Source organism: Eutrigla gurnardus (genome assembly GCF_963514095.1).
Source record: "Eutrigla gurnardus genome assembly, chromosome: 2".
Lineage (NCBI taxonomy): Eukaryota > Metazoa > Chordata > Actinopteri > Perciformes > Triglidae > Eutrigla > Eutrigla gurnardus.
Genome location: NC_139916.1, coordinates 2,017,703 through 2,042,727, shown reverse-complemented (window position 1 = coordinate 2,042,727; position 25,025 = coordinate 2,017,703). Strand labels below are relative to the sequence as shown.

Sequence of the window (25,025 nt, the reverse complement as noted above, 5' to 3'; positions counted from 1 at the left end):
GGCCGGCTAGCCCGGGTGACGCTTATAAACACAACTGATCCCACGGTAAAACTCGTGTGAGTAACGCATTCGCTTTCGGTGAAAAGGCTGAGCCCAGCCCCCCTACGAAGGAAACTCGTTTCAGCCGCTTTGATACTCAATCTTATTGTCACTTACAGCACCGCCACTCATTAGTTAGTTACAAGTAATTGGAATAGCATCGATGTATTCAGAGAAACTTAAAGTGTACTCCGTAAGATTTGAGATACGTTGCTTCTAGCGGCCTCTTTGGTGGGAGATGTAACTGCAGATGAGCCTCTGGGACTTCATCTCCCAGAGTTCCTTTAGAAACCCAGCACTAGGTGCGTTTCCATCAGCTGTTTAGATGCGCATCTAGATGTATCGCATCGGAAAATGATGATGGAAACGCCGTGATTCGCATTAAAATCCCCTGATTCGCACAAAATGAAATACGCTCGCTATGGCCGGGTTTTGGTTGATTCGAATGGGATGGAAACAGCTGTATGCGAATCAAGTGTGACGTAGCGCACTTTCACCCCGACTGCTTCCGGTGTTTGCGGGTCACTCAGAAGACAACAACATGGCGGATAGCTCAAGATTTCTGTGGACGGAGGATGAGGTTATAAGTTTGTTAAGACTGGTAAAAGAAAAAAAACATCATTGCGATCCTGGACAGCAAACACCAAAGAAACGCCACCATATATCAAGAACTGTGTGGGGAAATGCTTCAATTGCGCCGCAAGATCGAGCACCACTTGAGCGAGTGTAATTAATGACTGAAGTCCTCTCTCCATTGTAAAACATCAAAACACCGGCAGGAAGACGACGGAATGTTTACAGGCTGGTTGCCATGCCAACCCGCGGAAAATCTCGCGTGACTTAGAAAACTCGCGCGAATTTGTAGTTTTCACCAAAGTCCGTTCTTTTGATGGAAACACACATGATTCGAATTTCTTTTAATGCGCATTTCCCAGTAATTCGAATCACTTTGGATGGAAACATGGCTAGTGTCTTCTGTATGACGTCAGTTGTGATCCTGGTTTCCCCTCGTTGGCGGTCATTTTGCTTCTTGATGACTTTCCTTCTTCACTTCCATTAGTTTGTTGTTTCTTTTTCTTGGACTGGAAGTTGAATGGTCTTCTTTCTCTGTTGATCCTCCATTGTGAGTCAGCAGTAATGAAATTAACCTCAAACACTTTAGACTAGAGGGAGCCCGACTCAGCAGTTGGAAGTTACTGATTTCTCATAACGAGTAAACGCAGCATACTTCCGTGAGGAGCTCCACCTGGGCAGACCAACCGTCTGACGGAAAAAGCCTCACTAATAAGAGCGCCACCATTAAATTTTGCGCAGGAATGTCGTTACAGACACGGAGATCCTTTTTCTGGGCAAAGCAGCAAGTACAAGCACTTTCATTAGTGGGTCACATGATCAATCACCATTGTTTTAAGCCTCGAAAAACAACTTAAATAGATAGAAAATTAAAGAGTACAAAAAGAGAGTACAACTTTAAGTGTATCTCGTAGATCCACGGTAGTAACCATAACAGCAGTAGCAGTACTGATGTGTGTCACTGAAGCTTCTGAACATCATGAACCACCACACGTGAACCCTTGCCCGTGGCTCACATCGGAGGCAGGCACTAGGACCTGCAGCACTCGGCCCGGCAGCCAGCCTGCAGCTTCTGGGACGCTTCTCACTTACTTTCAGAACAATTTTCAAACAAGTGCAAGACTCAGAAAGGACTGTTTGGGATAATTGGCGTAGATATTGTTTCCCTTCCCTGGCATCTTGGAGGAATTAGACGCAAACTGGAATATATATATCGGTGAGCGGTGGGAGTCTGGCGTCGGTGGAGAGAAGCGAGAGCCTTTGCAGAGGTAAAGGACCTGTTTTACCTTCACCAACTCTACATGAATCTACAGTATCTTACTACTCTATAAAATGCAAAGCATTAAACTAATTTACATACAAGGGAAAGGCTTTTTTAATATTGAATAGTTTTAGATGTGCAGCTTTGAAGTTACAGTAAAACTTCTGTCAACTAGGTGAGGAAGGGTAAAATCATTGTTATACTTTTATTATACTTACATGCTGAAGGTCTTATAAGAAATGTGATGCTTTAGACAGCTAGAGAGGGTTTGGGGTTGAAGATCAGACCCAACGGGGGGAACTGATCATCTGCTCCATCCCCTTCAGAAGCTGTTGAAGCTTAGCCTCGGGCTCATCGGGTTACAATAGCCCCGATCAGACCTGCACTCGTGGGCTCGCTGATAATCTCAAAGCATTCCTGCACAGTTTTTGTATGTGTATGGTATGTTGTGTTGGAAATGAGGAGCTAGCTGCAGGGTAGCTTTAGGCAAATGATGTGTGCCACACAGAGTTAAAACAAATTATTGCATTCTTGTCATAATAGCAGGCGATTATACTGGAGAAGACTTGCTATGCTATTTTGATACTTTTTCCATACTGTGCGTTTGTTGTTATGGAGTAGAAATTCAGACACACCTTTTAAAACATATTTTGGAGACACATTTCTCACTGAGCCAGTCCTGCTCTCCTGCATTGAGAGAATTGTGCTTCTTCTAGATGTTTGAAGAGTGTTTAATAGTTTACCAAGTATGGAGAGCATGAGGAGATACCGGGAAACAGAGCAACTCATTTATACTACACTCAACTAAACCATATGGCTGTTATCAACTGACAGGAAAAACAAACTGCACGATCAATAGGATGGCTTCACTGCGCTCAAACAAAAGGGGCAGTCGTCGGCTTACCGCGACAAAGAGAGTGATGAAGTGAGAGTGATGAAGTCAGAGCGGGGCGAGCGGTTTGTATCGATGCTTAAAGAAGATTTTTATGATTCCCCTTATAAATGTCTGATGGTATCTGTGGTTGGTCTCTAGTTTGTCCCCCCCTCCATCTATCAAACTGTCATCTTCATCAGTCAGCTTCATTCCCAGGCCAGTGTTCCTCCCCACGATGAGGGGGCGGAGCTACGTCATCAAGCTTTTGAAGCATCTTTGAACTCACGGTCAATTGTTCTGTGCGGTCGACGCTCATTGCTGCCTTCAAAGGGAGCTTGTGGTGGTGTTTTTTTGACATTGGGAAGTTGAGCCTACAGTATGCTTGGCAGTTGTGGTTAAACTTGCAACTGAAAAAAAAAGTAAAAGAGGGCGCTACACGACTCCTTGTTGTTTCATTTTTTTTTTTTTTTAAGTTAAATGATTTTATGCTTCCTGTGTTTACAAAAAAGAAAAATACAACAAAGCTCACAACCTTTTAATAGACTATGCTTTGTGAAAACGAACCTTCTGATCTCGTGAATTACGCTGAAAAACAAACAACCACATGTGATTAAAGTAATTTATGAGGAAGTCAAATTTCATGATGCCAGGTGAGAAATGATATCCACAACACTGAGCCACATTTTGAAGGTTAGATTTGTTATCAAAAATATATTTTGTTTGATTTATGCACCGTGACGTCCCCAAAGCTACGTGTCTACGTGACTTATATGTGTTGCTGATTACTTGAATATAAGGTGATTCAATATTTCTGGACTTCCCAAACTGATGTGCTTAAGGTGGCAAAAGTTTGGGAGATGTTTCCGTGTGTTTTTCCTCAGCTGGCATCCCAAATCCTCAGTTGTGAGAATATTGAGACAAACTGTCAACTCATTTCATAGTCTGCAAATTATGCAAGCACAATAATTTTCATTTTTTCAGAAAACTCTTGATTATCTTTTGCATCTTCTGCATTTATATAGCACTTTATGAGTTAGTTAGTTTATAAAATGGGGGCAAAAATGGAAAAATGTCCTTCAACAGTTCCTAGACATAAGTGAAGTGTAAAGTAAGTAAAGTGTTCATCCAACAAACCCAAAGATATTCAATTAATAATGAAATAACAGAAAAGCAACATGTCGTCACATTTAACAGGCTGAAACTAGGAAATGTTTGAGAGAACTTGAATTTAATGAAAATAAAATTATTCAATTAATCGACTTAATCTTTCAGCGCAACTACAAACCTTCCTCTCCTTGATCAAGTCACAAACAGACGTGCTGCAGAAAGAATTAATTCATATTTACACCGAACCAGTCAAGCAAAACAATAATTATTAGCTTGGACAAATACTGCTTCATCATTGATGAAAATGTGCATTATACCGCATATATTAACACATGCTTAACTTCTTAGTACAGTTGGCTCCACACTGCCAAAATCCGTTACTTTTGGATCTGAGAGGAACGTTTATGTAGTGACATATTAAATTATCCAGTGGAAATAGCGTACGACTGCCAGTTCTGGTCCAAAACCAAAATGGATTTTCTATTTGGCTGCAATCTTACTGAATATAAAGACCACACGTTTTTTTCCAGATATGTTGATATTTTAACATTTTCATCAACAACACGTGATGCGTTCAGTCTTGGATTGGAGCTAAAAAGGTGTTGTGGCAGAAGATGAGGGAAAAGCCCTGGACACATTCTTCTGGTATGCAGAGAAACCATGTGTAAAACACCAGCATTCCTCAATGCTGAACAATGTGGTCCACAGGTGGATGAGGAGCGTCTTGCAGACCAGGCTGGAACTCTTAAAGCCCGGGATACAGATGCCGTATGGTCTATGTGAGTAGAAGCAGGGCGTAACAGGCTTCTGCTTGCCTAAAAAAAACAAACCTGTTCATGCAAAGAAACGTCCCACTGCATTGAAAAAGTCATCGACATTTTTTTCTCTTTCCATTCATTTTATTGTTGAACTTTGGTTCCTTTTTTGCTGTTCCGTAGGACATTTAATGAGATCCAGTTCTAAAAAAATTTACTTTTCAATTTCCTGTCCAGTATAGAATCCCATTGGACAAGTGGACGGCGGCATATTTTGGTCTCAAAGGTAAAAAAATAAATAAAATTTGAATAATGAATGAATGGACACTTTATTAACCATTTCTGTGTAAAAGGGCTGTGCATACCTCACGTAAGACTGGCCTTTTTTTACATTTGTGGAGCGGATCTCTGCGGCACATAAGCGTTGCTCTCAGTGATGTAATTAGTTTCACTGAAAGTGTAGAGTCCTACCTCGGGATGTACAGTTACAAATCAGGGATATAGGATTTTATCCCAGATCGCAATTTAAAAAAAACACTTACAATAAGTTGATTGCGGTGAATTTCCATTATCGGTATAATCTTGAATATCGCCACGAGTGAATTGAAAAAGCCGTGAAGCTCACCATCATGGAAGTGAAGGTGAATTTTTTTTTTTTTTTTTTAAAGTCTCGAGGAATTATCTTGAAGAACAGACTCACACGTTACCATTTTTATTTTTTTTTTTTTTTTTTAGTTTATTGGGATAATAATCATGAATTGCAATTATTTTGGCCAGGATAATGTTAACGTTTAGTTATCCCATAAGGATGTATCAATGAAGGGGAAAAATTTAAAGTCAAAGTAATTGCACAATTCTATACTTTATAATCAACATTAAACCTATCATTAAAACATGGTAAGAACAGCAAAAATCAATCTTTCTGCATTTTTTACCATGTTTAAGTTCTTCATAAAAAAGATGAATATTTTGATAATTGTCCTCCTCTCCTACCTTTAAAAAACGCAAGCTTCTGTAATTGCCTACAATTACAGAAGCTTGCGTTATTTCTCCCTTCACTGGCATCAAAACTGATTTGCCATCCTTCATATATAATTGCATCAGCATCTTTCCTTCCACGCAGACATGTCCCATCATCTCTTGCAGCCTCGAGCACAGTTCAAGGAAAATCGTAGCCACTTAAAAAAAGAAAAAACAAGCAACCGTTTTAAACTACCGCTGCATAACGACAGTGTTACCGCTTAACAACTCAGGAGGAGCACCTCTTCATGATGTCACAGTTGACCAGGCCCAGGTTCAAAACTTAGAGCTGAAGAGAGCAGTCTAAAATGCCATATAAGAGTAGGCAACATGTGAATATCTGTGAGGATAAGCAGCAGAGAGACAACAAGCCCATGCCTGAGCTCCTCGTGAGTTACAATAACACACACACACACACACCCTGCACGCCAACTACAACTCAACCCTTAATCCACTATCCATCTGTAACTTCAGCTAGTTCAGACATCGACTCCAAGTCACGAAAAGGAAAGGCAAAATATGTTAAATTCACTTCTGTATCTGTAGACTGCCAAGACTGATGAATGGGCTTGTCCAATAGCCAAGATATTGTGATTCCACTCTTTCAAGCATATCATTTTATCATGGGAATTTGGCTAAGGAATCTTTGGCACAAACAGACAGATATAGATGAAACAGAAAACGTCAAAACACGGCACCACATACGAGTTTCTACGTACACCGTTTCTGTGGCATCACTTTACCTTCCTTAAGGAGCAGGGATGAATTTATTTGGAGAACACATAACCATTACATGCTATAGGGATATGGAAAATTGCAGTGAGGAAACCCACAGGGGAAAAAAAGAGCCACAAAAGATATCAGAGGGTATGTGAGAAGCTGTTTGATTGGTTCTTAAAAAGGTGCAGCTGTATCACACGCCCAGCGAACCAAGACTTTACAGTACAATTTATAGTCAATTTGGAAAGAGTCTGCCAAGAAATGTCAAAGAAAAAGATGGAAACCAAAAGGCAGAAAAGGAAACAGTCATTATTCCACAAGTTGATGGTTTAGACCGGCTCCAGGCACAAATTACTGAAATATACTGTATATAGAAAGTTGGCCACTTGACGAAGTCCAAAGCCAATATATGGTACTTTTTCTGCAAACAGTGACAAACACAAACAGTGCATACAAACAACTCAATATCTTAGAAAACACAGGGACAGCATGGATTCTTCTAATACCACAAATATATTATGTATAATATGTGTAATGTCAAACAAGTTTGACAGACACTAAGGGATGAAACCGTGAGTATCAGCTGATAAGCTGATATGTTTCCCCCTATTCTTAAACAACTACTGTTAATAATACATTTGTATGAATGCACTTTGCTTAAAACATCATGCTCAAACTATGGAATACATGTTCTATTTCTCCTAAAGGAAGAATTACACAGCCCACGACGCGACTCAAATGTATGACCTCAATGACAAACCATCACGACCGAATTCCCAACGGACTTTATTTAGAAATCCTGAAAATATCGAATTTGATTGCGATTTCAATTTCTGCATTACCTCATTATTATTATTATCTTGGATAAAGCAGCCATTTCTCAGAGATATACCTTCAATAAATAAGCCCTTTCATTTTATACACGTTATTAAAAACATATACACGTGGTAAATACTTTATAAGAGGAGAGCAAATTTAAATCTAAAATCTAAATCTATTTAGGCATTAAAGGGCTCTGTCATTCTTTCAATTTCAATCAGTAAAACTTTCTTATTATATGCAGTAGATTCTTTGACATAACTGCATTCAACAGCACACCCAGTCAAGGCTAAATAAGAATTTGAGCAAATCAATACTTTTAGTCAGTTTAATAAATAAAGCTTAAAAAAAGCTTCAAAAAGGGACACTAGCTGCTCCACCTTAAAGGTCTGCTGACTTCCAGGCAAACCAGAGCCAGAAATGTTGCCAGCTGTGGCAGAATGAATTAATGTTTTTGAATGAAAAGATGTATCTGGCATTCTTGACAGGATCTGCATATTTTTTTAACTATGACAGTAATGGACTCAACATCAGCCAAATGTGGACACCACAGGATGTAATAGTCTGGCCAAATAATTTAATATGAGTGAAGGGAGGAATCAAAGCAGCTACTCGGTCCAAAGCGTTGAAAAGCATATCTGATCTGGCATCTGCCGTTGCAATGTCCTCCAGTGATGTAATTGGACGTGATCCGTACAAAAACAATGACCAGTGTGGATGCACTCGTTATCGGGAGGAGAACTTGATACGGCACCAGGTCACCCAGGCTGTTTGTGAATCACAAGTAGATGATAACGTGAGGTTCATTTCGGGGAGACCGAGGTCTGCAAAGGTTTGATCAACAAACTAAACTTCAGCCGCGTTGTTGAACAACATCACGCCGACCCCCTGTTGTAGTTTATTTAAAGGAGTCATAACCTGGTTTTATTCGTATCCAGCCCCCCTTGGATCGCTTTGGATCAATTCGTAAAACTTATTAGAAAAAAAAAAAAAAATTTTAATCAAACATTGAGCTTGTTCTGACCCTTTTTCGTACCGCGATTTTATCACGCGAGATTACGCGCGAGGTTTTGACTGGTCCGGATGTGCATTGTATAATATGTAATGAGGCGCGCGTTGATTCGCCGCAGGAAGGACAGAGCCGGGGGGGCTTGCCTGCATGCAGACTCCAAAACATAAACAGCCCCCTGTCATGGCGCACACACTAAATGACGAACCTTACGGAATTCAGGCATTTATGTACGAACCAGAGTCGGAACCCGAACCGGAGAGTGAAGAGCCAGAGACGGTTGAAGAGACACGTTTACAGCAGGACGTCAGGTAGCGGACGGGGGGGGGTTGGGTGGTGAAAGAGGGGTGGGCTTATGCAAGTAGCCGCCACGGTGACGTCACCGAAGGCGCAGAATCAAAATCTCGTGCTTTAGGAATGCACACCCTTGTGTGCTATTCCTGTTCGGAAAAAGAGCAGAAGCGAAAAAACGGCGCCACTTTCAAACTCCAGCCTTTCAGGCAAGTTTCAACTGAGGTCAAACACAGATATGCATGTTTTAACAAGAGAAATTGCGATTTCCTGGTGATGACTCCTTTAACCAAATTGAAGTACTTGTCTGGGGCCTGTTGTGTTTACTTACATTGTGTATAGAGACCGGGGTCAGCTGTGGTTTCTCGGCACAGCGAGAACAAAACAGCCAATCAGTGAATAATGAAACCATCTTCATTAATAAGGGCCATTTATCATTCTCATGCGGTCGTTTGTGTCACTTTCAGTGATTGTGTTTCACATCGTTTGGGTTCGGGGAAATATAGAGAAAGCACTTTACGACACATTCTTTCTCTGGCTGTTTTCACTCATCTTTGATGTAATGAAGTTCAATGGCTCGTGCTGCGTGTGATCTAAATCCTCTTGTAAGAACTGCTCGGCTTATGAATACTAAATCACAATTATAATTTCTGCAGAATGTGCATCTTTTTGCAGGAAATTAAAAACTATTGTCATAAAATGTTCTGCAATCAAAGCATCTCACTCAGTGATACAGCCGACGTTTCTATCTGTTGCATCACTAAAAAGGGCTTTGGGCTCCAGTCTTTGAGCCGCCCTGATCTGGATCGTTGCCTTCACTCAGTTGCGTCTCAGCCTGGACCTGATGTAGTCTTCAGGTCTCAGCGCCAGGCAGACTTTCACACATCTGCCTTAAATCACAACCGACTGCCAGCAGAGGCCCCATTCATCAAACAAAGGTCGTATTTTGTTGAAGAGTTTCCCACATAGTTGTCTGAAAACAGTAAAAACAGAAAATTGCCTCAACTAGATGCAACAGGACAGTCAGGGGGGGGGGGGGGGGGGGAGAGGAAATTATGTGCTTCAATTGCATGCCATTATCCTTCTTAACATGTTTCCTTTGACTAGTTGCCAAAAGTCAATATACGAGATTTCAACTCCCTATAACTGGGGGACAAGCCGAGGCAGGTATGCCTCAAAACCTTAAATTTAACCTTAAACGTGTTGCATTGTTCCCATTTGTGTTGGACCACACCGTCCGATGCCCCGTGAGAGCACGGCTGAGGTAACAGAAAGAAAACTGTTATGATGTAACACAATAAACGTGTTGGAATATGTTATGGTGGCACAGAAATGTGTCTGTTTCCATCCCCTAGTTCATATTAACCAAAAGAAAATAATCCATAATGTCAAGTTATTCCGAAGCTCTGGTGTGATATTTCTTCAAAATTGTTCAAAAGCGTCATATAATTCATCTTAAATGTTAAGGAGGACGTTGTGTTCACTGGAGTTTTCCCAAATGCATCTCAGCTGACATTAATTGACCTCATCATGAAACCAAAAACCGCAGTCTGTTGTTAATTTTATTCCCCCAGGCGTTGCATTCTCTCTTCTTCTGCTCATGTTTCCTAGTATTTGGATAAAGAAATCACACTTTGTGCAGATTGAATTTAACCAAATACACTGTCTCCACTGCCCATAGCTATCACCTACTGCTGCTCTGCTATGTGTCAGTGTGTGTGGGTGTGTTCGGGTCAAACAATCTCCAATGTGTATACTCTAAGGGCTGCCTGATGCAAGATCTGTATTCAGTGTGAATACAGATCCCCAAAAAAAACCAAAAAAAAGGCCGAGGGGAGTATCAAGGAGAGAACAAGAACAGAACTATCATTCACCTTTTTATGCCTGACCAGTCAGAATACCACCGACTGGAATAAACCCTTCCTTTTTTTCTTTTTTTAAGCATTCTTCCCGTGTAGGCCTTCCTGCTTCTGTGACTCATAAAAAAAACACCCTCAGGAAGGATTGTAATGTACATTTGCCATAGCAACAAAATTATGCCCTATTTACCTTTGACTGAACACAAGTTAAGAGATGTTTATCATTCCTGCGTTTTCCTGCCTGTCCTTGTGGATGAAATAACCACAGCAGGGGCTGCGTGCATGGTTAATTGTCGGATTCCTTTCCGTTGGTTAAGTGACGGATTCCAATCTGTCAATTAAGATGTGAGTGGCTCAAGAAACAGGACAGGGCAGAAAACTGGTTTGAAGGTTCAAGCTTGTTTTTTTCCAGGAAGCAAATTAAATGATTCATTCAAAGTTTTTTTTTTGTTATTCATATGATTGAAGTCTGCATCACTTAATACCATTCTGCAAAGTTACATTGAGGATTTTGGAAACAAATTTAAAATATATATGTACATATATATGTACATATGTATACATGGAGATGTTATATCACTGACAAAAGTGAAAATAAAACGTACGTGTAATGTCATGTATTTTATGAATACTTTGAAGATAAATGGATGAAAGTTGGTTTTGTGATCCATGACCTTCTCTGTATTAACTGTCAGACATTGTGTCTTATTTTCGGCAGCATGGAAAAAAGGGACTGAGGGGAAAGAAAAGAAAGACGTGCTAATTTCATGTCATCACTATAAATACGATAGTATTCGTGCCGGTCATTTACTGCAGCTATCGCTCTGGGATCCTCTGAGTCTGAGGGCTCGAACTCAGCACAAAGCTATGCAGTTGTGCATGAATGACCACAGCAACGTAATGAGCAGCATGTCAGTCAAAGCCCATCGGTGGCTTTCAGATAAAGTCACCTGCACCTCCCTTCGTCTCTGAATGAGAGCCAGACCAGGTGGATCAGGTTACTAGAAAGGCTGTGTGACTTTTACCATATGAATGAAGCCACCGCCATTTCTTTTTTTCCCTGGGAGGGAGGGAGATTGTTCGTGGGCTGCAGACTGAATTGTGTGCCACCGGGCTGCTTGTCAAGCCAACCCAGACGGGGCTCATTAAACTGACTCCATTAGAGCTAATGACTTGTAGGTCAGTGGTTGTGGGTGGCCTTTCCATTCAGGGTTAACGGACCGCATAACTGATGCAGTTAATTCACACCGACAAGGGGAGAACTGTTTTGCCCGTCTTTACCTGCATCTACGGGAGCCTCAAACTATCCTACAAGAAAGAAATGTTAACATACTTGCTAACTCCTCACAAGCTAACACCGAGTGGGAGGTGACAATAACAAGCCTCCGCCGATAATCACCCACAGCTATACATAAAGGTACTGGTGACAAAGCAACGCAAGGCCTTTTAAGTGTTATCGCCTATCAAGTTTTCATTTGCTCCCAAGTTGGCATGGGACGATATGAATATTTTACGTCCCCATTATCCTGACCAAACTAATTGCAATTCACATTATTGTCACGATATTTATCAATGCTGTTGTTAGAAACAAATATTTTTATAGCCTCAATATAAGTAATGATAAATCATAGGGTTGTCCTGCATAAATAAATGATAAATTAATGGCATTGTATTTTAAGTATTAGTATGTTATTAGTATGTATTTATAAGTCAAGATACTCATGACGATATTCATGTTCACCTCGACAGTCAAAATTCACCAAGATCAACTTATTGGGAGTGTTTTTTTACCGCAATCCATGAATAAATATAATTTATTGTACCATCCCTGCTTCCAAGTCAGTTTTAGACCACAGGAGCTGCAGCAGAAAAATTACAGCTAAAATAAAATCATACACACCATGAGAATACATCCAAGCAACTTTGTTTTGCCTGAGTCGTTTAGCTGGAGGTTTTAACTGGATTATGCAAAGACAAGAGTAAAAAAGTACACATTTGAAGTTCTGATGTCATCGCTTGCCTAAAAAGAAAAACAGTATAAGACACAGAAGCAGACTGCAGCTATTATGTGGAAGCTGTTAAGTGGACGGGAGAATTCAGGGAACTATGAACCTTTTAAAGACAACCTTCAACACTGTTGGCCATGGCTATTGTTATGGCTACCCATCAAAACAACTATTCCAGAAATATACTGGAGATGGGTCTAACCCCACTAATGGATCTCTAAAAAAAAGGAAAGGAAACGGTTGTAAAAACAAAAAGGCTGTACTTACTGGGACACATAAATGCAACAGATAGGGATCATCAGGGTGATTATTTGCACCTGTTTGTTTACTGTTGATGCTTAAAAGTGTGCTGTAAAATAGGCCTAGATGCACCTGATACAGAGCGAAGAATTATAAATGATGCACCGGAGCAAACAATAAAAACCATGTGAGGAATATTAAGAAAATCCTCACATTAACCAAGTGTGATGAGACAAAGACAAGCAACATCAACAAAGATATTTAGCTCATAATTCAGCATTTTAACACTGAAAACATCAATATTCATATCTCTCAGCAGCATTTTGAGCCAACTACAACAGTGATGTGGATACCACACTGATTTCCTTTCTGATCGATACCAGGTATAATAATAGTTTACATATAAATACATTTGAATGTGTTTGGAAAATGTCAAAGACATCAGACTCCTCCTTTTTATTGTTTAATTATGAAGAATTGTCATAAATAGCCATATTTCGCAATTTTTGACAATGGCAGGCGGAAGAAGAAGTAGTTCCTACCAACTGGGTATCATTTAGACGAGAGATCCCGATAGTATAGTTTACTTTCCACCGTCTTCCCGTTACTCATTTAGCCCAAAGTACTAAAATATCGATGTTTGAAATGTGAGAATCGATTCTAGAACATGCATTTCTGGTATCATAATTTCAGTATCGATCCGCACACCACTAAACAACAACAGCCACCAAACTAAACGAAGCACAGAGAGGCCCAGAAAATTAATTCACAGCTAAAAAACACAAAATATTAGCAGTCAGACCAAAAACACAGCAGCCTCAAAGTGTGTTCATTTCCAAGCAGCTAAACAAAACACCAACAAGCAAGTTCGCATCATGGATTAACATTAGCAGCAACTTAGCTTGACGAAGCGAAGCGGCGATCCTCGGCGTTCCGCTGGACGTTTGGCTAGTTAGCCTAGCCTAGCTTAGTTCAGCTAGCCGAGAGTTCCAGAACGTTCGTTTCCCGGGCCTGAGTGAAGTTTTAAGAACGACCGTTGGAGTGAGAGCGAGTCCCCGGATGCAGCACAAGAACCCGTTATATAAGTTACATAATATAACTCATAAAACGACGTGTGGCCGGTGGAGTAACGTTATATTATTTTGTAAATCAGTCAAACCTGAGCTGGGGGGGCGTTCCGGTTTAAATAACCCGCCTCGCTCGGGGAAAAAAGGCTGCGTTCAACGTCAAGTTGTGTTCGTTCGCAGCTGCTAATTTCATCTTTTTTTTTCCTCAACACTTATCCTAGATAATAATTTAGATTTTTTTTGCTATAGTTTCATACGGTCATTCATTTGACTTTTTTTCAAGAGCGAGAAATAATAATAAATAACAATTAAACGAAATACATTTTATTTGTAATGCACTTTTCATTGTTAAAAGCAATCTCAATGTGCAACAGGAAAAATAAAGAAAAACAGAATTTAAAAAACGGCTTTAAGAACAGCACAAAAACAGCATAACATAAAAAAAAAATGGGATAAAGTTTGCAAATATAGTACTTCACCTGTGAGCCTCTGCAGCTGTTGCTATGGAGACTTTTCAAAGTGTAATTTTTCACAATTTTTCTGTGCAGTGGGGAAAAAAACAACCTCCAGAAATTTTGAGGATGAAATGTTGGAGATAAATGGAGAGATTAAGTGTTCCTTCGTGGCTTGAGACGTCTTCCTACTTATTGAGATTAATACATTTAAGAGAATAAACACTGTTGAGATTTTAGAGATACGTGGTTCTCAGCTCTGCTACAAACATGACGATCTTGCTAACGCATTTAATCTATTCAACACAGACAAAAGATAAAGGAAAATGATTATCATTATTATCATTATTAGAAATCATAATATGGACCCAGGTCTTCTTCAATTAACTTTTACTTGAAGTACATTTTTGGTTTTGATTGCAGGACTTTTAGTCTGATTACTTCTTTTTCACCACTGCTTAATTGATCTAATATTAACATAGAGCCTGAAAGTGGAATTGATCACAATTGTACATGGCTTTTTATTTTTCTTCCTTTGAAAACGAAATTCTCCCCTCGTGATCCATGTAGAAGCTCGTTCCGGTGTTCTCGATCACACAGCATGATCCTCATCAGCAGATGCAGGTCGCCCAAGTTGTCAAAGAATCAGTGATGAACTTTATTGATCACTCTTTAATCAACAGCAGCAATGGTATGTATAAGAACAGATGCATAGTATGAATAAAAACATATTTTTATTTTATTTATATTCTTGACTGCAGTGCTTTATTGTTTATTCTTTGTAAATATTGTGCTCACTGAACACCAAGGCAAATTCAAATTGGCAATAAATTCCTTTCTGATTCTGATACACATGTGCATACTATGTGAATCTAGATTACGAACCAACGCTTTGTACTTCTCAACCTTTGCTCCAAAATAAAAGGGAAGGGAGGTTTTTTTAACGAGGTCTGGGAAACCTTCCACCAGGATCTCGTTCTCTGATTTAAGAGAATTTCCCACGTGTTATCGTTGGCACATTGTGCTGCAAACATCCTGTTCAACATCACCGCAGTGGTGTTTTTATTGGGAAGTGAAAGCCGTTTTTTTCTGGAAGCTGAAACCAGAACCCAGAGGGGGGCCTCAGATCCACCGCCTCCTTCCCACTGTTGCAGCATCACCCTTATCAGACCAACCCACCCTCAGGTGGGTCGTGTGCTGCTTCCAGGCTCAGCGATGGTGTGATGTCAGATGCCCCAGTGCACTAATGTTAGTTGTGTGCATATTTGCAGCCCACCTAGTCGGCCTGTATGAATGTTGCCTTTCTCCTCTCTCCTCTCGCTGCAGGACTAGAGACTCTCTGACTGCATGTTTCTTAAACTGGCTGTTACGGCTGTCTGGTCCTCAAAACAACCCGCCGCATTTGTTTTCTATTAACGCAATTGTTCTTTTGCAGGGTATGTAAAAATGATGATGTTGAAATAATCACATGGGGAGCAGAAATATACATGTCAGATTGAGCTCTTAGTTTAGTCAAACCTTCAGGTGCTGCATGGTGACAGTTAAAGATCAAATACATGTTGGATTTAAGTGTGATATTCACTGCATTTCTCAAATCTTGACTATCACATTTAACACATGGAGACTGTCCTCTTACATTCAGTCAAACTGGAATCAAACCATCTACTTCGACCAGAGAGTGCAAATAATGATGTGAGTTTAACAACATTTTCCTCTCTTTCTTGTAGCCTTAAACTATTTATAGAGTACTTTCACTACTTCAACTCCTGAATACTTCTTACAGCTTTTATTTTTTAGTCAATTCCCAGCGTGTTTGAGATGAAGGCAATTCCCAAAACACCCACAAGCGTTGTGGTGTGAGACTAATAATCACATTTAAAAAAAGGAAAAAATACATGAGTGCAAAGTCCTTTGCCTGTAAGTGGATTAAATGGATTATTGTGGTGTTTTAGGGACTGCATGGTGGGAGAGGGGTCCCGGGTTCGATTCCCGGGTTCAAGTTTGCATGTTCTCCCCGTGTAGCGTGGGTTCCTCCCACAGTCCAAAGACCTGTCTGTCTCTACATGTCTGCCCTGTGATAGACTGGTTACCTGTCTGTCATGTCAGCCCTGTGATAGACTGGTTACCTGTCTGTCTCTACATGTCTCCCTGTGATAGACTGGTTACCTGTCTGTCTCTACATGTCTCTCTGTGATAGACTGGTTACCTGTCTGTCTCTACATGTCTCCCTGTGATAGACTGGTTACCTGTCTGTCTCTACATGTCTCCCTGTGATAGACTGGTTACCTGTCTGTCTCTACATGTCTCCCTGTGATAGACTGGTTACCTGTCTGTCTCTACATGTCGGCCCTGTGATAGACTGGTTACCTGTCTGTCTCTACATGTCTCCCTGTGATAGACTGGTTACCTGTCTGTCTCTACATGTCTCCCTGTGATAGACTGGTTACCTGTCTGTCTCTACATGTCAGCCCTGTGATAGACTGGTTACCTGTCTGTCTCTACATGTCTCCCTGTGATAGACTGGTTACCTGTCTGTCTCTACATGTCGGCCCTGTGATAGACTGGTTACCTGTCTGTCTCTACATGTCTCCCTGTGATAGACTGGTTACCTGTCTGTCTCTACATGTCTCCCTGTGATAGACTGGTTACCTGTCTGTCTCTACATGTCTCCCTGTGATAGACTGGTTACCTGTCTGTCTCTACATGTCTCCCTGTGATAGACTGGTTACCTGTCTGTCTCTACATGTCTCCCTGTGATAGACTGGTTACCTGTCTGTCTCTACATGTCTCCCTGTGATAGACTGGTTACCTGTCTGTCTCTACATGTCAGCCCTCACAGATCCGTTGACATGCAAACACAGCTGTTTGATGATTTCATTCATGACACTTTTGTGCCACGGATCCGACACATCAACAAATGAATCTCCATGACTACTGAGAAAACAGAAGATGTCCAAGGTCAAGAGTGAACTTTGGTGCTTGTAGAATAATTGTGTAGCTATCAGCTGTCCACACATACTGCACATGTATTGGATGCACTTATTAAAGACCGTTATGTTCAGTCAGCGGTGGAGACAAAAAACAACCTCTGGAATGAGCAGCTGGAGTCTCCGTCTTCTCAGGGATCCGGCGTTTTCTTTCCTCTAATTGTTCCTTTTTCTGCAGAGAAGATGAAAAGAGAATCACAAAAGCAGGAGGCGACTCATTTGTGATTAAAAAAAGGTCACAGGTTTAAAATCCAGAGACCAGCGCTGTCGAGGTGCCGTAAAGTGGGAACACTTCCTGTGCAGATTCTTTTTTAACACAAGTCCACCGGTGTCATTTTGGTTTTACAGCCCATTTACTGCTGTTTATGCGTAGCTTACATTCCTGTCATTTATGCAGGCGAGCCGTAGCGTAATCACGCCTCCCAACTTCCCTCGGTCACGCTCCAAGCAAGAAAATATATATACGTGAGTGGGGACCGCGTCTTGTAAGGCAAGAGGGGTTACATTTCTCAGCTGCTGCTTCTGTGGAGCGTCAGGTGATTGACGATAGAGACAGACAGACAGACAGACAGACAGACAGACAGACAGACAGACAGACAGACAGACAGACAGACACTTTATTGATCCTGAGGGAAATTCAAGCATCCAGTAGCAGCTTACAAAACACATGAAATGACAGACCAACATATATCACATAATAATAATAATAATAATAATAATAATAATAATAATAATAATAATAATAATAGTAATAATAATAATAATAATAATAATAATAATAATAACGTAACTATATAAATGAAAATCTAAAAGCACAAAAATTATCTTAAAAGAGTAAAAAAAGTGCACATTACAGAAAAGTGAAAAAGTCCAGCAGCTTAGTCTGTGTGTGTGTGTGTGTGTGTGTGTGTGTGTGTGTGTGTGTGTGCGTGTGTGTGTGTGGGTGTGCAAACCTGTCAACCTGCCGACAGGTTTTACCACCTTAATATTAAACCCCCTGACATGTTTCCACTCTACATAATAATCAGACATGATGCAGGTCTCCGTCTTTATTCTGGTATGTTCTCTATGTGAGGATCTGGCGAGCGGGAACAGCGTATTAACTTCCCCTTCCCAGTATTGGTCTCACGGGGAGTGTGTTTACAGTGGGTTTATGAGGTGGTGAGACAGTTGTGTGTGTGTCTGTCTCTCGGTAGGGACTCGGAGCGGGTGGTGGGCCGAGGTGTGCTGGATGGGGGCTACAGCCGGGCCTGATGGACGGAGCCCAGAACACAGCGAGCTCTGATCACGTCCTGTAGACGCCGCCGCCGAGGTCCCACAGTTCACCTGGAGACACTGAAACGGTACGGAGAGGATGGAGGTGCACAAAATACATAAAAAGACATGTTACGTCCAGACATCAAAGGGGAATATTCCTCATTTGAACACATTGCTCACTCACAGACCAGTTTTTTAGTCTGGTGGAGACTCGCCTCGGTCTAAATGTCATATAATACAAGTTAGTATTAAAACATACTATATTTATTGTAATTATGATTATTATTATGATTATTATAAAGGTTTTGTTGGGTAATCCTTAAAATCTCCAGGGTACAAATTAAAGATAATCTCATATAGGCATTAAATAACAGGAAACTGGCTGTGATTGAAACAAACAGGAGAAGGGATGAAATAATATGACTGCTGGTGCATCAGAGTAATCATATCATCAAAGGAAGTTAATAGCACATTGACGATGAAGATGAATGGAAAATGAGCTCTGCTCCCCAGAAACATGCAATAAAAAGAGGTCCTATTAAATGTTAAAATCCGATTTAAGAAATGAAAAAGGGATTTAATCAGCGAGCAACTTGCTTTTGTTTTTGTGAGTAGATGTAAAAGAGAAAAGGAAGTTAGAGCTTATTCCCCAGAGAAATGGGATTTAAATCCATGGCATTTGATTGGGCCACTAAAAAGGGGGCGGTACCATCGATTGAAATTGATTGGTGCTATGTAAGCACACGTCATATTTGTTTTACAGGAATAAAAGATTGCAGGATTTTAATCAGATTTTTTTTGTTAGGGAGAATTTTGTAAAATAATTTTTTGCATATATTGTTAAATAGGTGAATATGACTCCTTGTGATCTAAGAGGCTTTAAAAGGCATTTTTTATTTAATCCCGTTTTATGTGCCTTTTCCAGGTATTCGTCTTGTCAACAGAGATATTTTACCACACAGTAAACACACTAACTAATACACTTAATGAGGCTCCGTTCCATTTCGCTGGCCCAGTGAGCCACGGCAGCAAACCAGCAGTATAAGTCCTACATGTCAAAGACTTGACTGGAGCGCTGTAACGGCTCTGAAAACACAGGCAGGATAGAAACCATCACCGGATAAATATAGATATGGAAAGAAGGCTGATGGGTCTCAAACTTAAAGGAACCAATCTTCCTACATTTCTGTAATCGGGGCTCTGACTATGAACCTTGCAGCAAGGCACAGACCAGATCATGACCTCTCCTCTATGAACACACGGCCGTGGAGGGGTGAGGTGGGAGGTGGAGACTGCAGGGATGCTGGGAATGGTGGTTTCCATGATGCGGCAGGTAAACAGAGAAGATCAGACGGTCTACGTCGGTCCGGGTCATGTGATGAACGGCTGTGCTCTCCTGCTGTGACACATCAACATGTCCGCCATGATGAAAGGGGCCTCCCCACATATCAGACGGGCCTCCATGATAAAAGCTGACATATTTGCTTTCATGATGCCATTAAATATTAGTCAAAATGATTTAAGCATTACTAATTTCTGATCGTCAAGTTAATTGTGATATAATTACTCATTAAAATAAAAGACACCATGGGCGAGATCCTTTTCATCCTTCGGCTCATCAATGATTCCTTTTTTGTCTGGGTTTTATTGCTTGTTACTTCCTTTTTTCAAAAGGAGACGTTGGCACTGGGGAGACGCAGCAGGGCTCATTTAGTTCTTATTTTCCACCAAAAAGATTGAACTCTTCTCCCAGTGGATGGATGGTTTTCCTGCATCCTACCACATGTCCTAAAGCAACCCAGGACCACAAACTCCCCCCGTCATGTGTTTAAACCAATTATAGTAATCATCCTAAAACTGATGCAACAATTTATTCCCTGGAAGAGAGAGCGAGAGAGAGAGAGAGACACTCAGCCTGAGTTGGACCTCACAAGCATTAGTGTAATCATAGCTCACAAGAGGTACTTTTGTACAGGCTATGATTTCTTTTTATTTTAATCTCTTGTGCCAACATCTTAAATCCGCGAGCCCCGAGGTGAACATGTACGGCAGCTACCTGACGGAGCGTGCCAGCCGAGCCGCCGCCGGCGTGAACACGCCCATCCGATGTACGCAGCGATGACAGACGGTGTGATGTCACCAACGGTGTCTCTACGATTCCTAGATTTACTTCCCATCACGTGACTTAACAGCTATTTGTGTCTAGAATATTATTGATTGATGATTCTGAACACAACTCAAAGCCCCGCCCCCTTCGTTCAGACCTCTGTCCTAAGCCCCGCCCCCAGAACACCAAACGAGTGCTCTATCGACAGAGTGAACAATCATGAAGTATTGACAGACAGACAGGACGTCCAATCATTTTCTCCGGCCCGACGTTCCTGATTGGACGAGGTTTTTACAGTCCTGCCACGGTCATGACATTTTCTTTTTTTAATGTCAAAGTATTTAATGTATTCATGTCTATCGGTAAGTTACGTTGATTAGAAGTAACAAATATAATAACAAATATTTCTGAATAGAATGACCAACTCAACCTTTAAGTGTGCGTGACACGAGGTCTTAGTCTGCCGCTCCGTTCAATAAAACATTAACTATCCAAACATGAGATAAGAGATTTCCCCCCAGGGGCAGATTTGTACAGACAGCTGCTATTAGTTTAAGACTGTGTGTCTATATTGGAAGTGGAAGCAGGATATTCCTGTAAATCTCCTGCAGGACGATGTCTGTTTGTTCTGTACTCGTAAAATGAAATAAAAAAGGTTACCGCTGAGCCAATGAGCATCGAGTATCACACCCTCGGTATTAGTCGGGGTGTGTTCACCCCTTTAAAGAGGAGCCGCTTGTTAGGTCGACATGTTGAGCCATGAAACTGAAGCAGAGAGGAATCCACACGTTGTGTTTGGAGCTTTAATCCAGTGTTACTCTGGACTAAATACAGGACGTGCACTAGTGGTGAGACAATATATCGAAATATCGTGATACTCCAAATATTGATATAATAATATGTATTTTTTTCAGACTATGTACTACGACGGTGTATCACGGCCACTGTAGGAAAAAAACAGAGGTGAGAGAGGGGGGCAATATTCAGAGAAAAAAGTGGCAAACTGTCATTTTATGGGTGTTTATTGATCGGGGCTGTTGGGCTAAGATGCTAGCTGTATCTGGTGTTCGTGGAACCAAGCAACTTGTTGACATCGGCTATTAAAAGTGAAAGCTACCCCTAGCATGTTAGCCCAACCGCCCCGATCAATAAACACCCATAAGATGACAGTTTGTCCTCATATGAATAAAAGCAACAATAAGCATCAACATCATCACCCTAAGGACCTTAACGAGGTGATGTCACACGTTGGGATGATTCATTACAAACATAAATACGTACATTCATGGGACGTTAGCTAGCATAGATGCCGGTTGTTAGCATCGTAATAAACTCACAAATTTGCGACTTTTTTTCTCAGAATATTGTCTCTCTCTCTCGGCTGTTTTTTGTGTGTTTTTTTCAACAAGTCCTCCAACTCATACGACCACAGTTGTCGTTGGTCCATGCACTCGAATACGACCTCTGGGAGCGTATTGCGGAGATTCTTCCGCAACGATAGTAGTGGTTAAGGTTAGGTTTAGGTCGACGTGTGGGGGGGGTCTCTGCCGATGATTGACGGGGGGCGCGCGGGGGGGGGGTAGCGCGGGGGGCGCGCGGGGGCCCGCGGGGGGGGGGGGGTAGCGCGGGGGCCCGCGGGGGGGTGGGGGTGGGGTGGGGGTAGGGGGGGGTGGGGAGGGGGTGGGGGGAAGATGTCGTGGAATCGGGGTAGGTTTAGGTCGACGTGTGGGGGGGGGGCGATCGTCTGAGACACCGGAGTGTCGATATTTACTTGACCGCTAGAGGGCGCGCTATTTTGAAACGTAACATATGGTCGTAATTCGGTGCTTGACACATGACCTATGTGGTCGTTTTCTCGAGGAGGACAGTCTGGTTTTTTTCCTACAGTGGCCCTGAAGCTCACTTAATGACTAATTCCTGCTTTTGCCTTTTCACTGGTATTTTCCTCCTTCAGATTCTCAGATATTGTGATGCATATCTATATGATTTCTTGCAATATATCGTGTATCGCAGAATCGTGATATCACCGTTATCATATATTTTCGTATCATGAGTTACTCTGTGATTCACACACAACCATAAAAAAGGCCTCTCATGACTTTGCCTCCTGTGCTCGTTTGGCGCCCCCTGCAGGTTGAGTGCCCATGAGGTCGTCCGTGCTGGTCCTGTTCCTCCTCTTCAGTGCCCCGGCTGTGGCCGCCATCGGAGGAGGCAACGACCCCGACCCCGCCATCCCCACCGTGGACCCCAAACTCTTCACCAGGCGCCGCTTCCTCTCGCCCCGGGTGCTCTTCAGCGCTCAGCCGCCCGATGCCGAGCCGGCAGCAGCGGGGGGGGAGGCGCTCGGCCGGAGGGCCCGCAGGCAGGCGGGGCCCCAGCACCGCGGCGTGTACTCGGTGTGCGACAGCGTTAGCGTCTGGGTGGTCAACAAGACCAAGGCCACGGACATCAAGGGCAAGGAGGTGACGGTGCTGCCGGACATGAACGTCAACAACGTGCACAAGAAGCAGTACTTCTTCGAGACCATGTGTCACAGCGAGGACTCGGGCGGCGCCGCCACCACCGGCTCCGCCGCCGCCGGCTGCCTGGGCATCGACGCCCGCCACTGGAACTCCTACTGCACCAACTCACACACTTTTGTACGAGCGCTGACGTCGTTCAAGAACCTGGTGGCGTGGAGGCTCATACGCATCAACGTGGCCTGCGTGTGTGTGCTGAGCCGCAAGTCGTGGAGGCAGTGACGGCAACACACACACACACACACACACACACACACACACACACACACACACACACACACACACACACACACACACACACACAACCAAGAACCAATACTCCTCACCAAAGACTTGTCACTCTCAGCACAAAGTACATTTGTTGGTATATGTATAAGTATCAGGACTGCATGTAAATATAAATATATATATATATATATATATAAACACCAGCCCTGGGTCAAAGAGTATCACATATCTGATAGTTGTTATAACCAGCCGACCAATCACAGAGCGTCTGACCGTCAGCTGGTGCATCTCAGCAGAGGTTCGCACCTAAAGGGCAACGCCACCAACTTCACACATCAAAGTAGGTTTTGAGAATGACTGAATAATCTGGGTAAAGAAAGGCCCTCTGACAAAGGGTCCGCAAAAAAGAATCCCTGTTTAATCCCTGTGTCGTGTCCGATACTCCCGCCCACTTTACCTTTGGGCCAATAGCATCAGTCGGTCACTTCACTTAGAAACTAAGTAACTAGAAACACATATAACACATGAAATTTTGACAACATGAAATGAAACAAGAATGTGACGTTAACATGATTGAAACGTGTTTTCTGTTTATGAAAACAGGTCTGAAGTATTTATGCCTTATTACATGTTGGCCCCTGTGAGGGGCCCTGAGGGACGCCTGGCATGCAGCCTTCTGTGGTTCCAGAGGGAGCTGATAGATCAATGAAGTCCGTGTGGAAGAATACTCTTCTATGAATGAACCTCAAAGCTCATTTAAATGACAGTTCTTTGCAGAGTGTGAAGAATAAAACACATTTATCAGGTTTACAGCTCATTGTATTTGAAATACTTTATATCTTACAAAATCTAATTTACATATAATATTAAATATTGGAGTAAATCATAGAAAATCTTTCCCTCCTCTGAAGATAACACGTCCAGATACGGTCACGCTACGCCACGCCGATACAAAGTATGAATGAAGTGACCTTACATGAGATAATACGTGCCTTTGACCTCCGTCCCGACCTCTACAGCAGGGTTTTAGCTGGTGCGCTCTCGCCCGTGATATATAATCCTGACATCCTACTCACACAGTTTTAGACATACGATTTGACCCAGGTCTGATATAGCTTTGTTAAAATGTTGTTGATTGTTATTTATTAAACACATACATTAAATACATGCTGTGTGTTTTTATGAGGTTTATTTTAGAGGCCGCTGCCACGCAGACAGACAAGTAAATAACAGAAAATAATCCCAAAAAACAGAGAAGGAATGATTTGGCCTGGATGGGAAAAGAGAAAAGCCACATGGCTTCATTTTTACTGGGAGTCATTCTGGTGTTTTGGCTCGGCTCGTGTTTTTTCTGCTCTTTATCCTCCAGGAGATAAAACCACGTCAACTTGAACACGGACGTTTGGGCTGATGATATCGTGGTTTGTTTCTGCGGTGGCATTTCAGCGTTTCTACATTTGATACCCCAGGAATAGTTGGTTATCTCGTGGGTTTGTTTCAGGGCCCGAAGCTGATCTTGAGGTGTGGGCGAGCTCGGAGGTGAAACGGAGTCAAAGAGTTTCTGGAAAACCGGAGCTGTGAAGAGTTGCTGTCTACCTGCCAACTGTAAATACCAGAGTTTGAAAAAGTTAACGTGTTTACTTTCCTGCTGACTTCAAAATCATCTCCAAAGCACAGCTCCGAAATAAGATACGACACTGCCCTCTAGAGGTCAAACCATGGATCACATCTAAAACATCTTCAAAAGAACATTGGATGACATTTTATTTATTCAACACTTCAGGTAAATTAATAATAACTGACATTTTATACTTTTATAATCTAAAAGCAGTCTG

General features: G+C 41.9%; 1 protein-coding gene across 2 annotated transcripts; it reads left to right on the top strand.

Annotated features, from left to right (window-relative positions):
• The first annotated feature begins 1,741 nt into the window (after positions 1–1,741).
• On the top strand, positions 1,742–23,230 carry ngfb (nerve growth factor b (beta polypeptide)). 2 transcript variants are annotated; one of them, XM_084019844.1, is made up of 3 exons: positions 1,742–1,880; positions 18,276–18,422; positions 22,577–23,230. In XM_084019844.1, the coding sequence occupies exon 3, from the start codon at positions 22,588–22,590 to the stop codon at positions 23,182–23,184; it is 597 nt and encodes a 198-aa protein (XP_083875970.1). In that variant the 5' UTR covers positions 1,742–1,880; positions 18,276–18,422; positions 22,577–22,587; the 3' UTR covers positions 23,185–23,230. The 2 variants fall into 2 exon arrangements, with proteins under 2 accessions (XP_083875970.1, XP_083875971.1); XM_084019845.1 differs by lacking the exon at positions 1,742–1,880 and having other exon boundaries at positions 18,091–18,422.
• Positions 23,231–25,025: the final 1,795 nt, after the last annotated feature.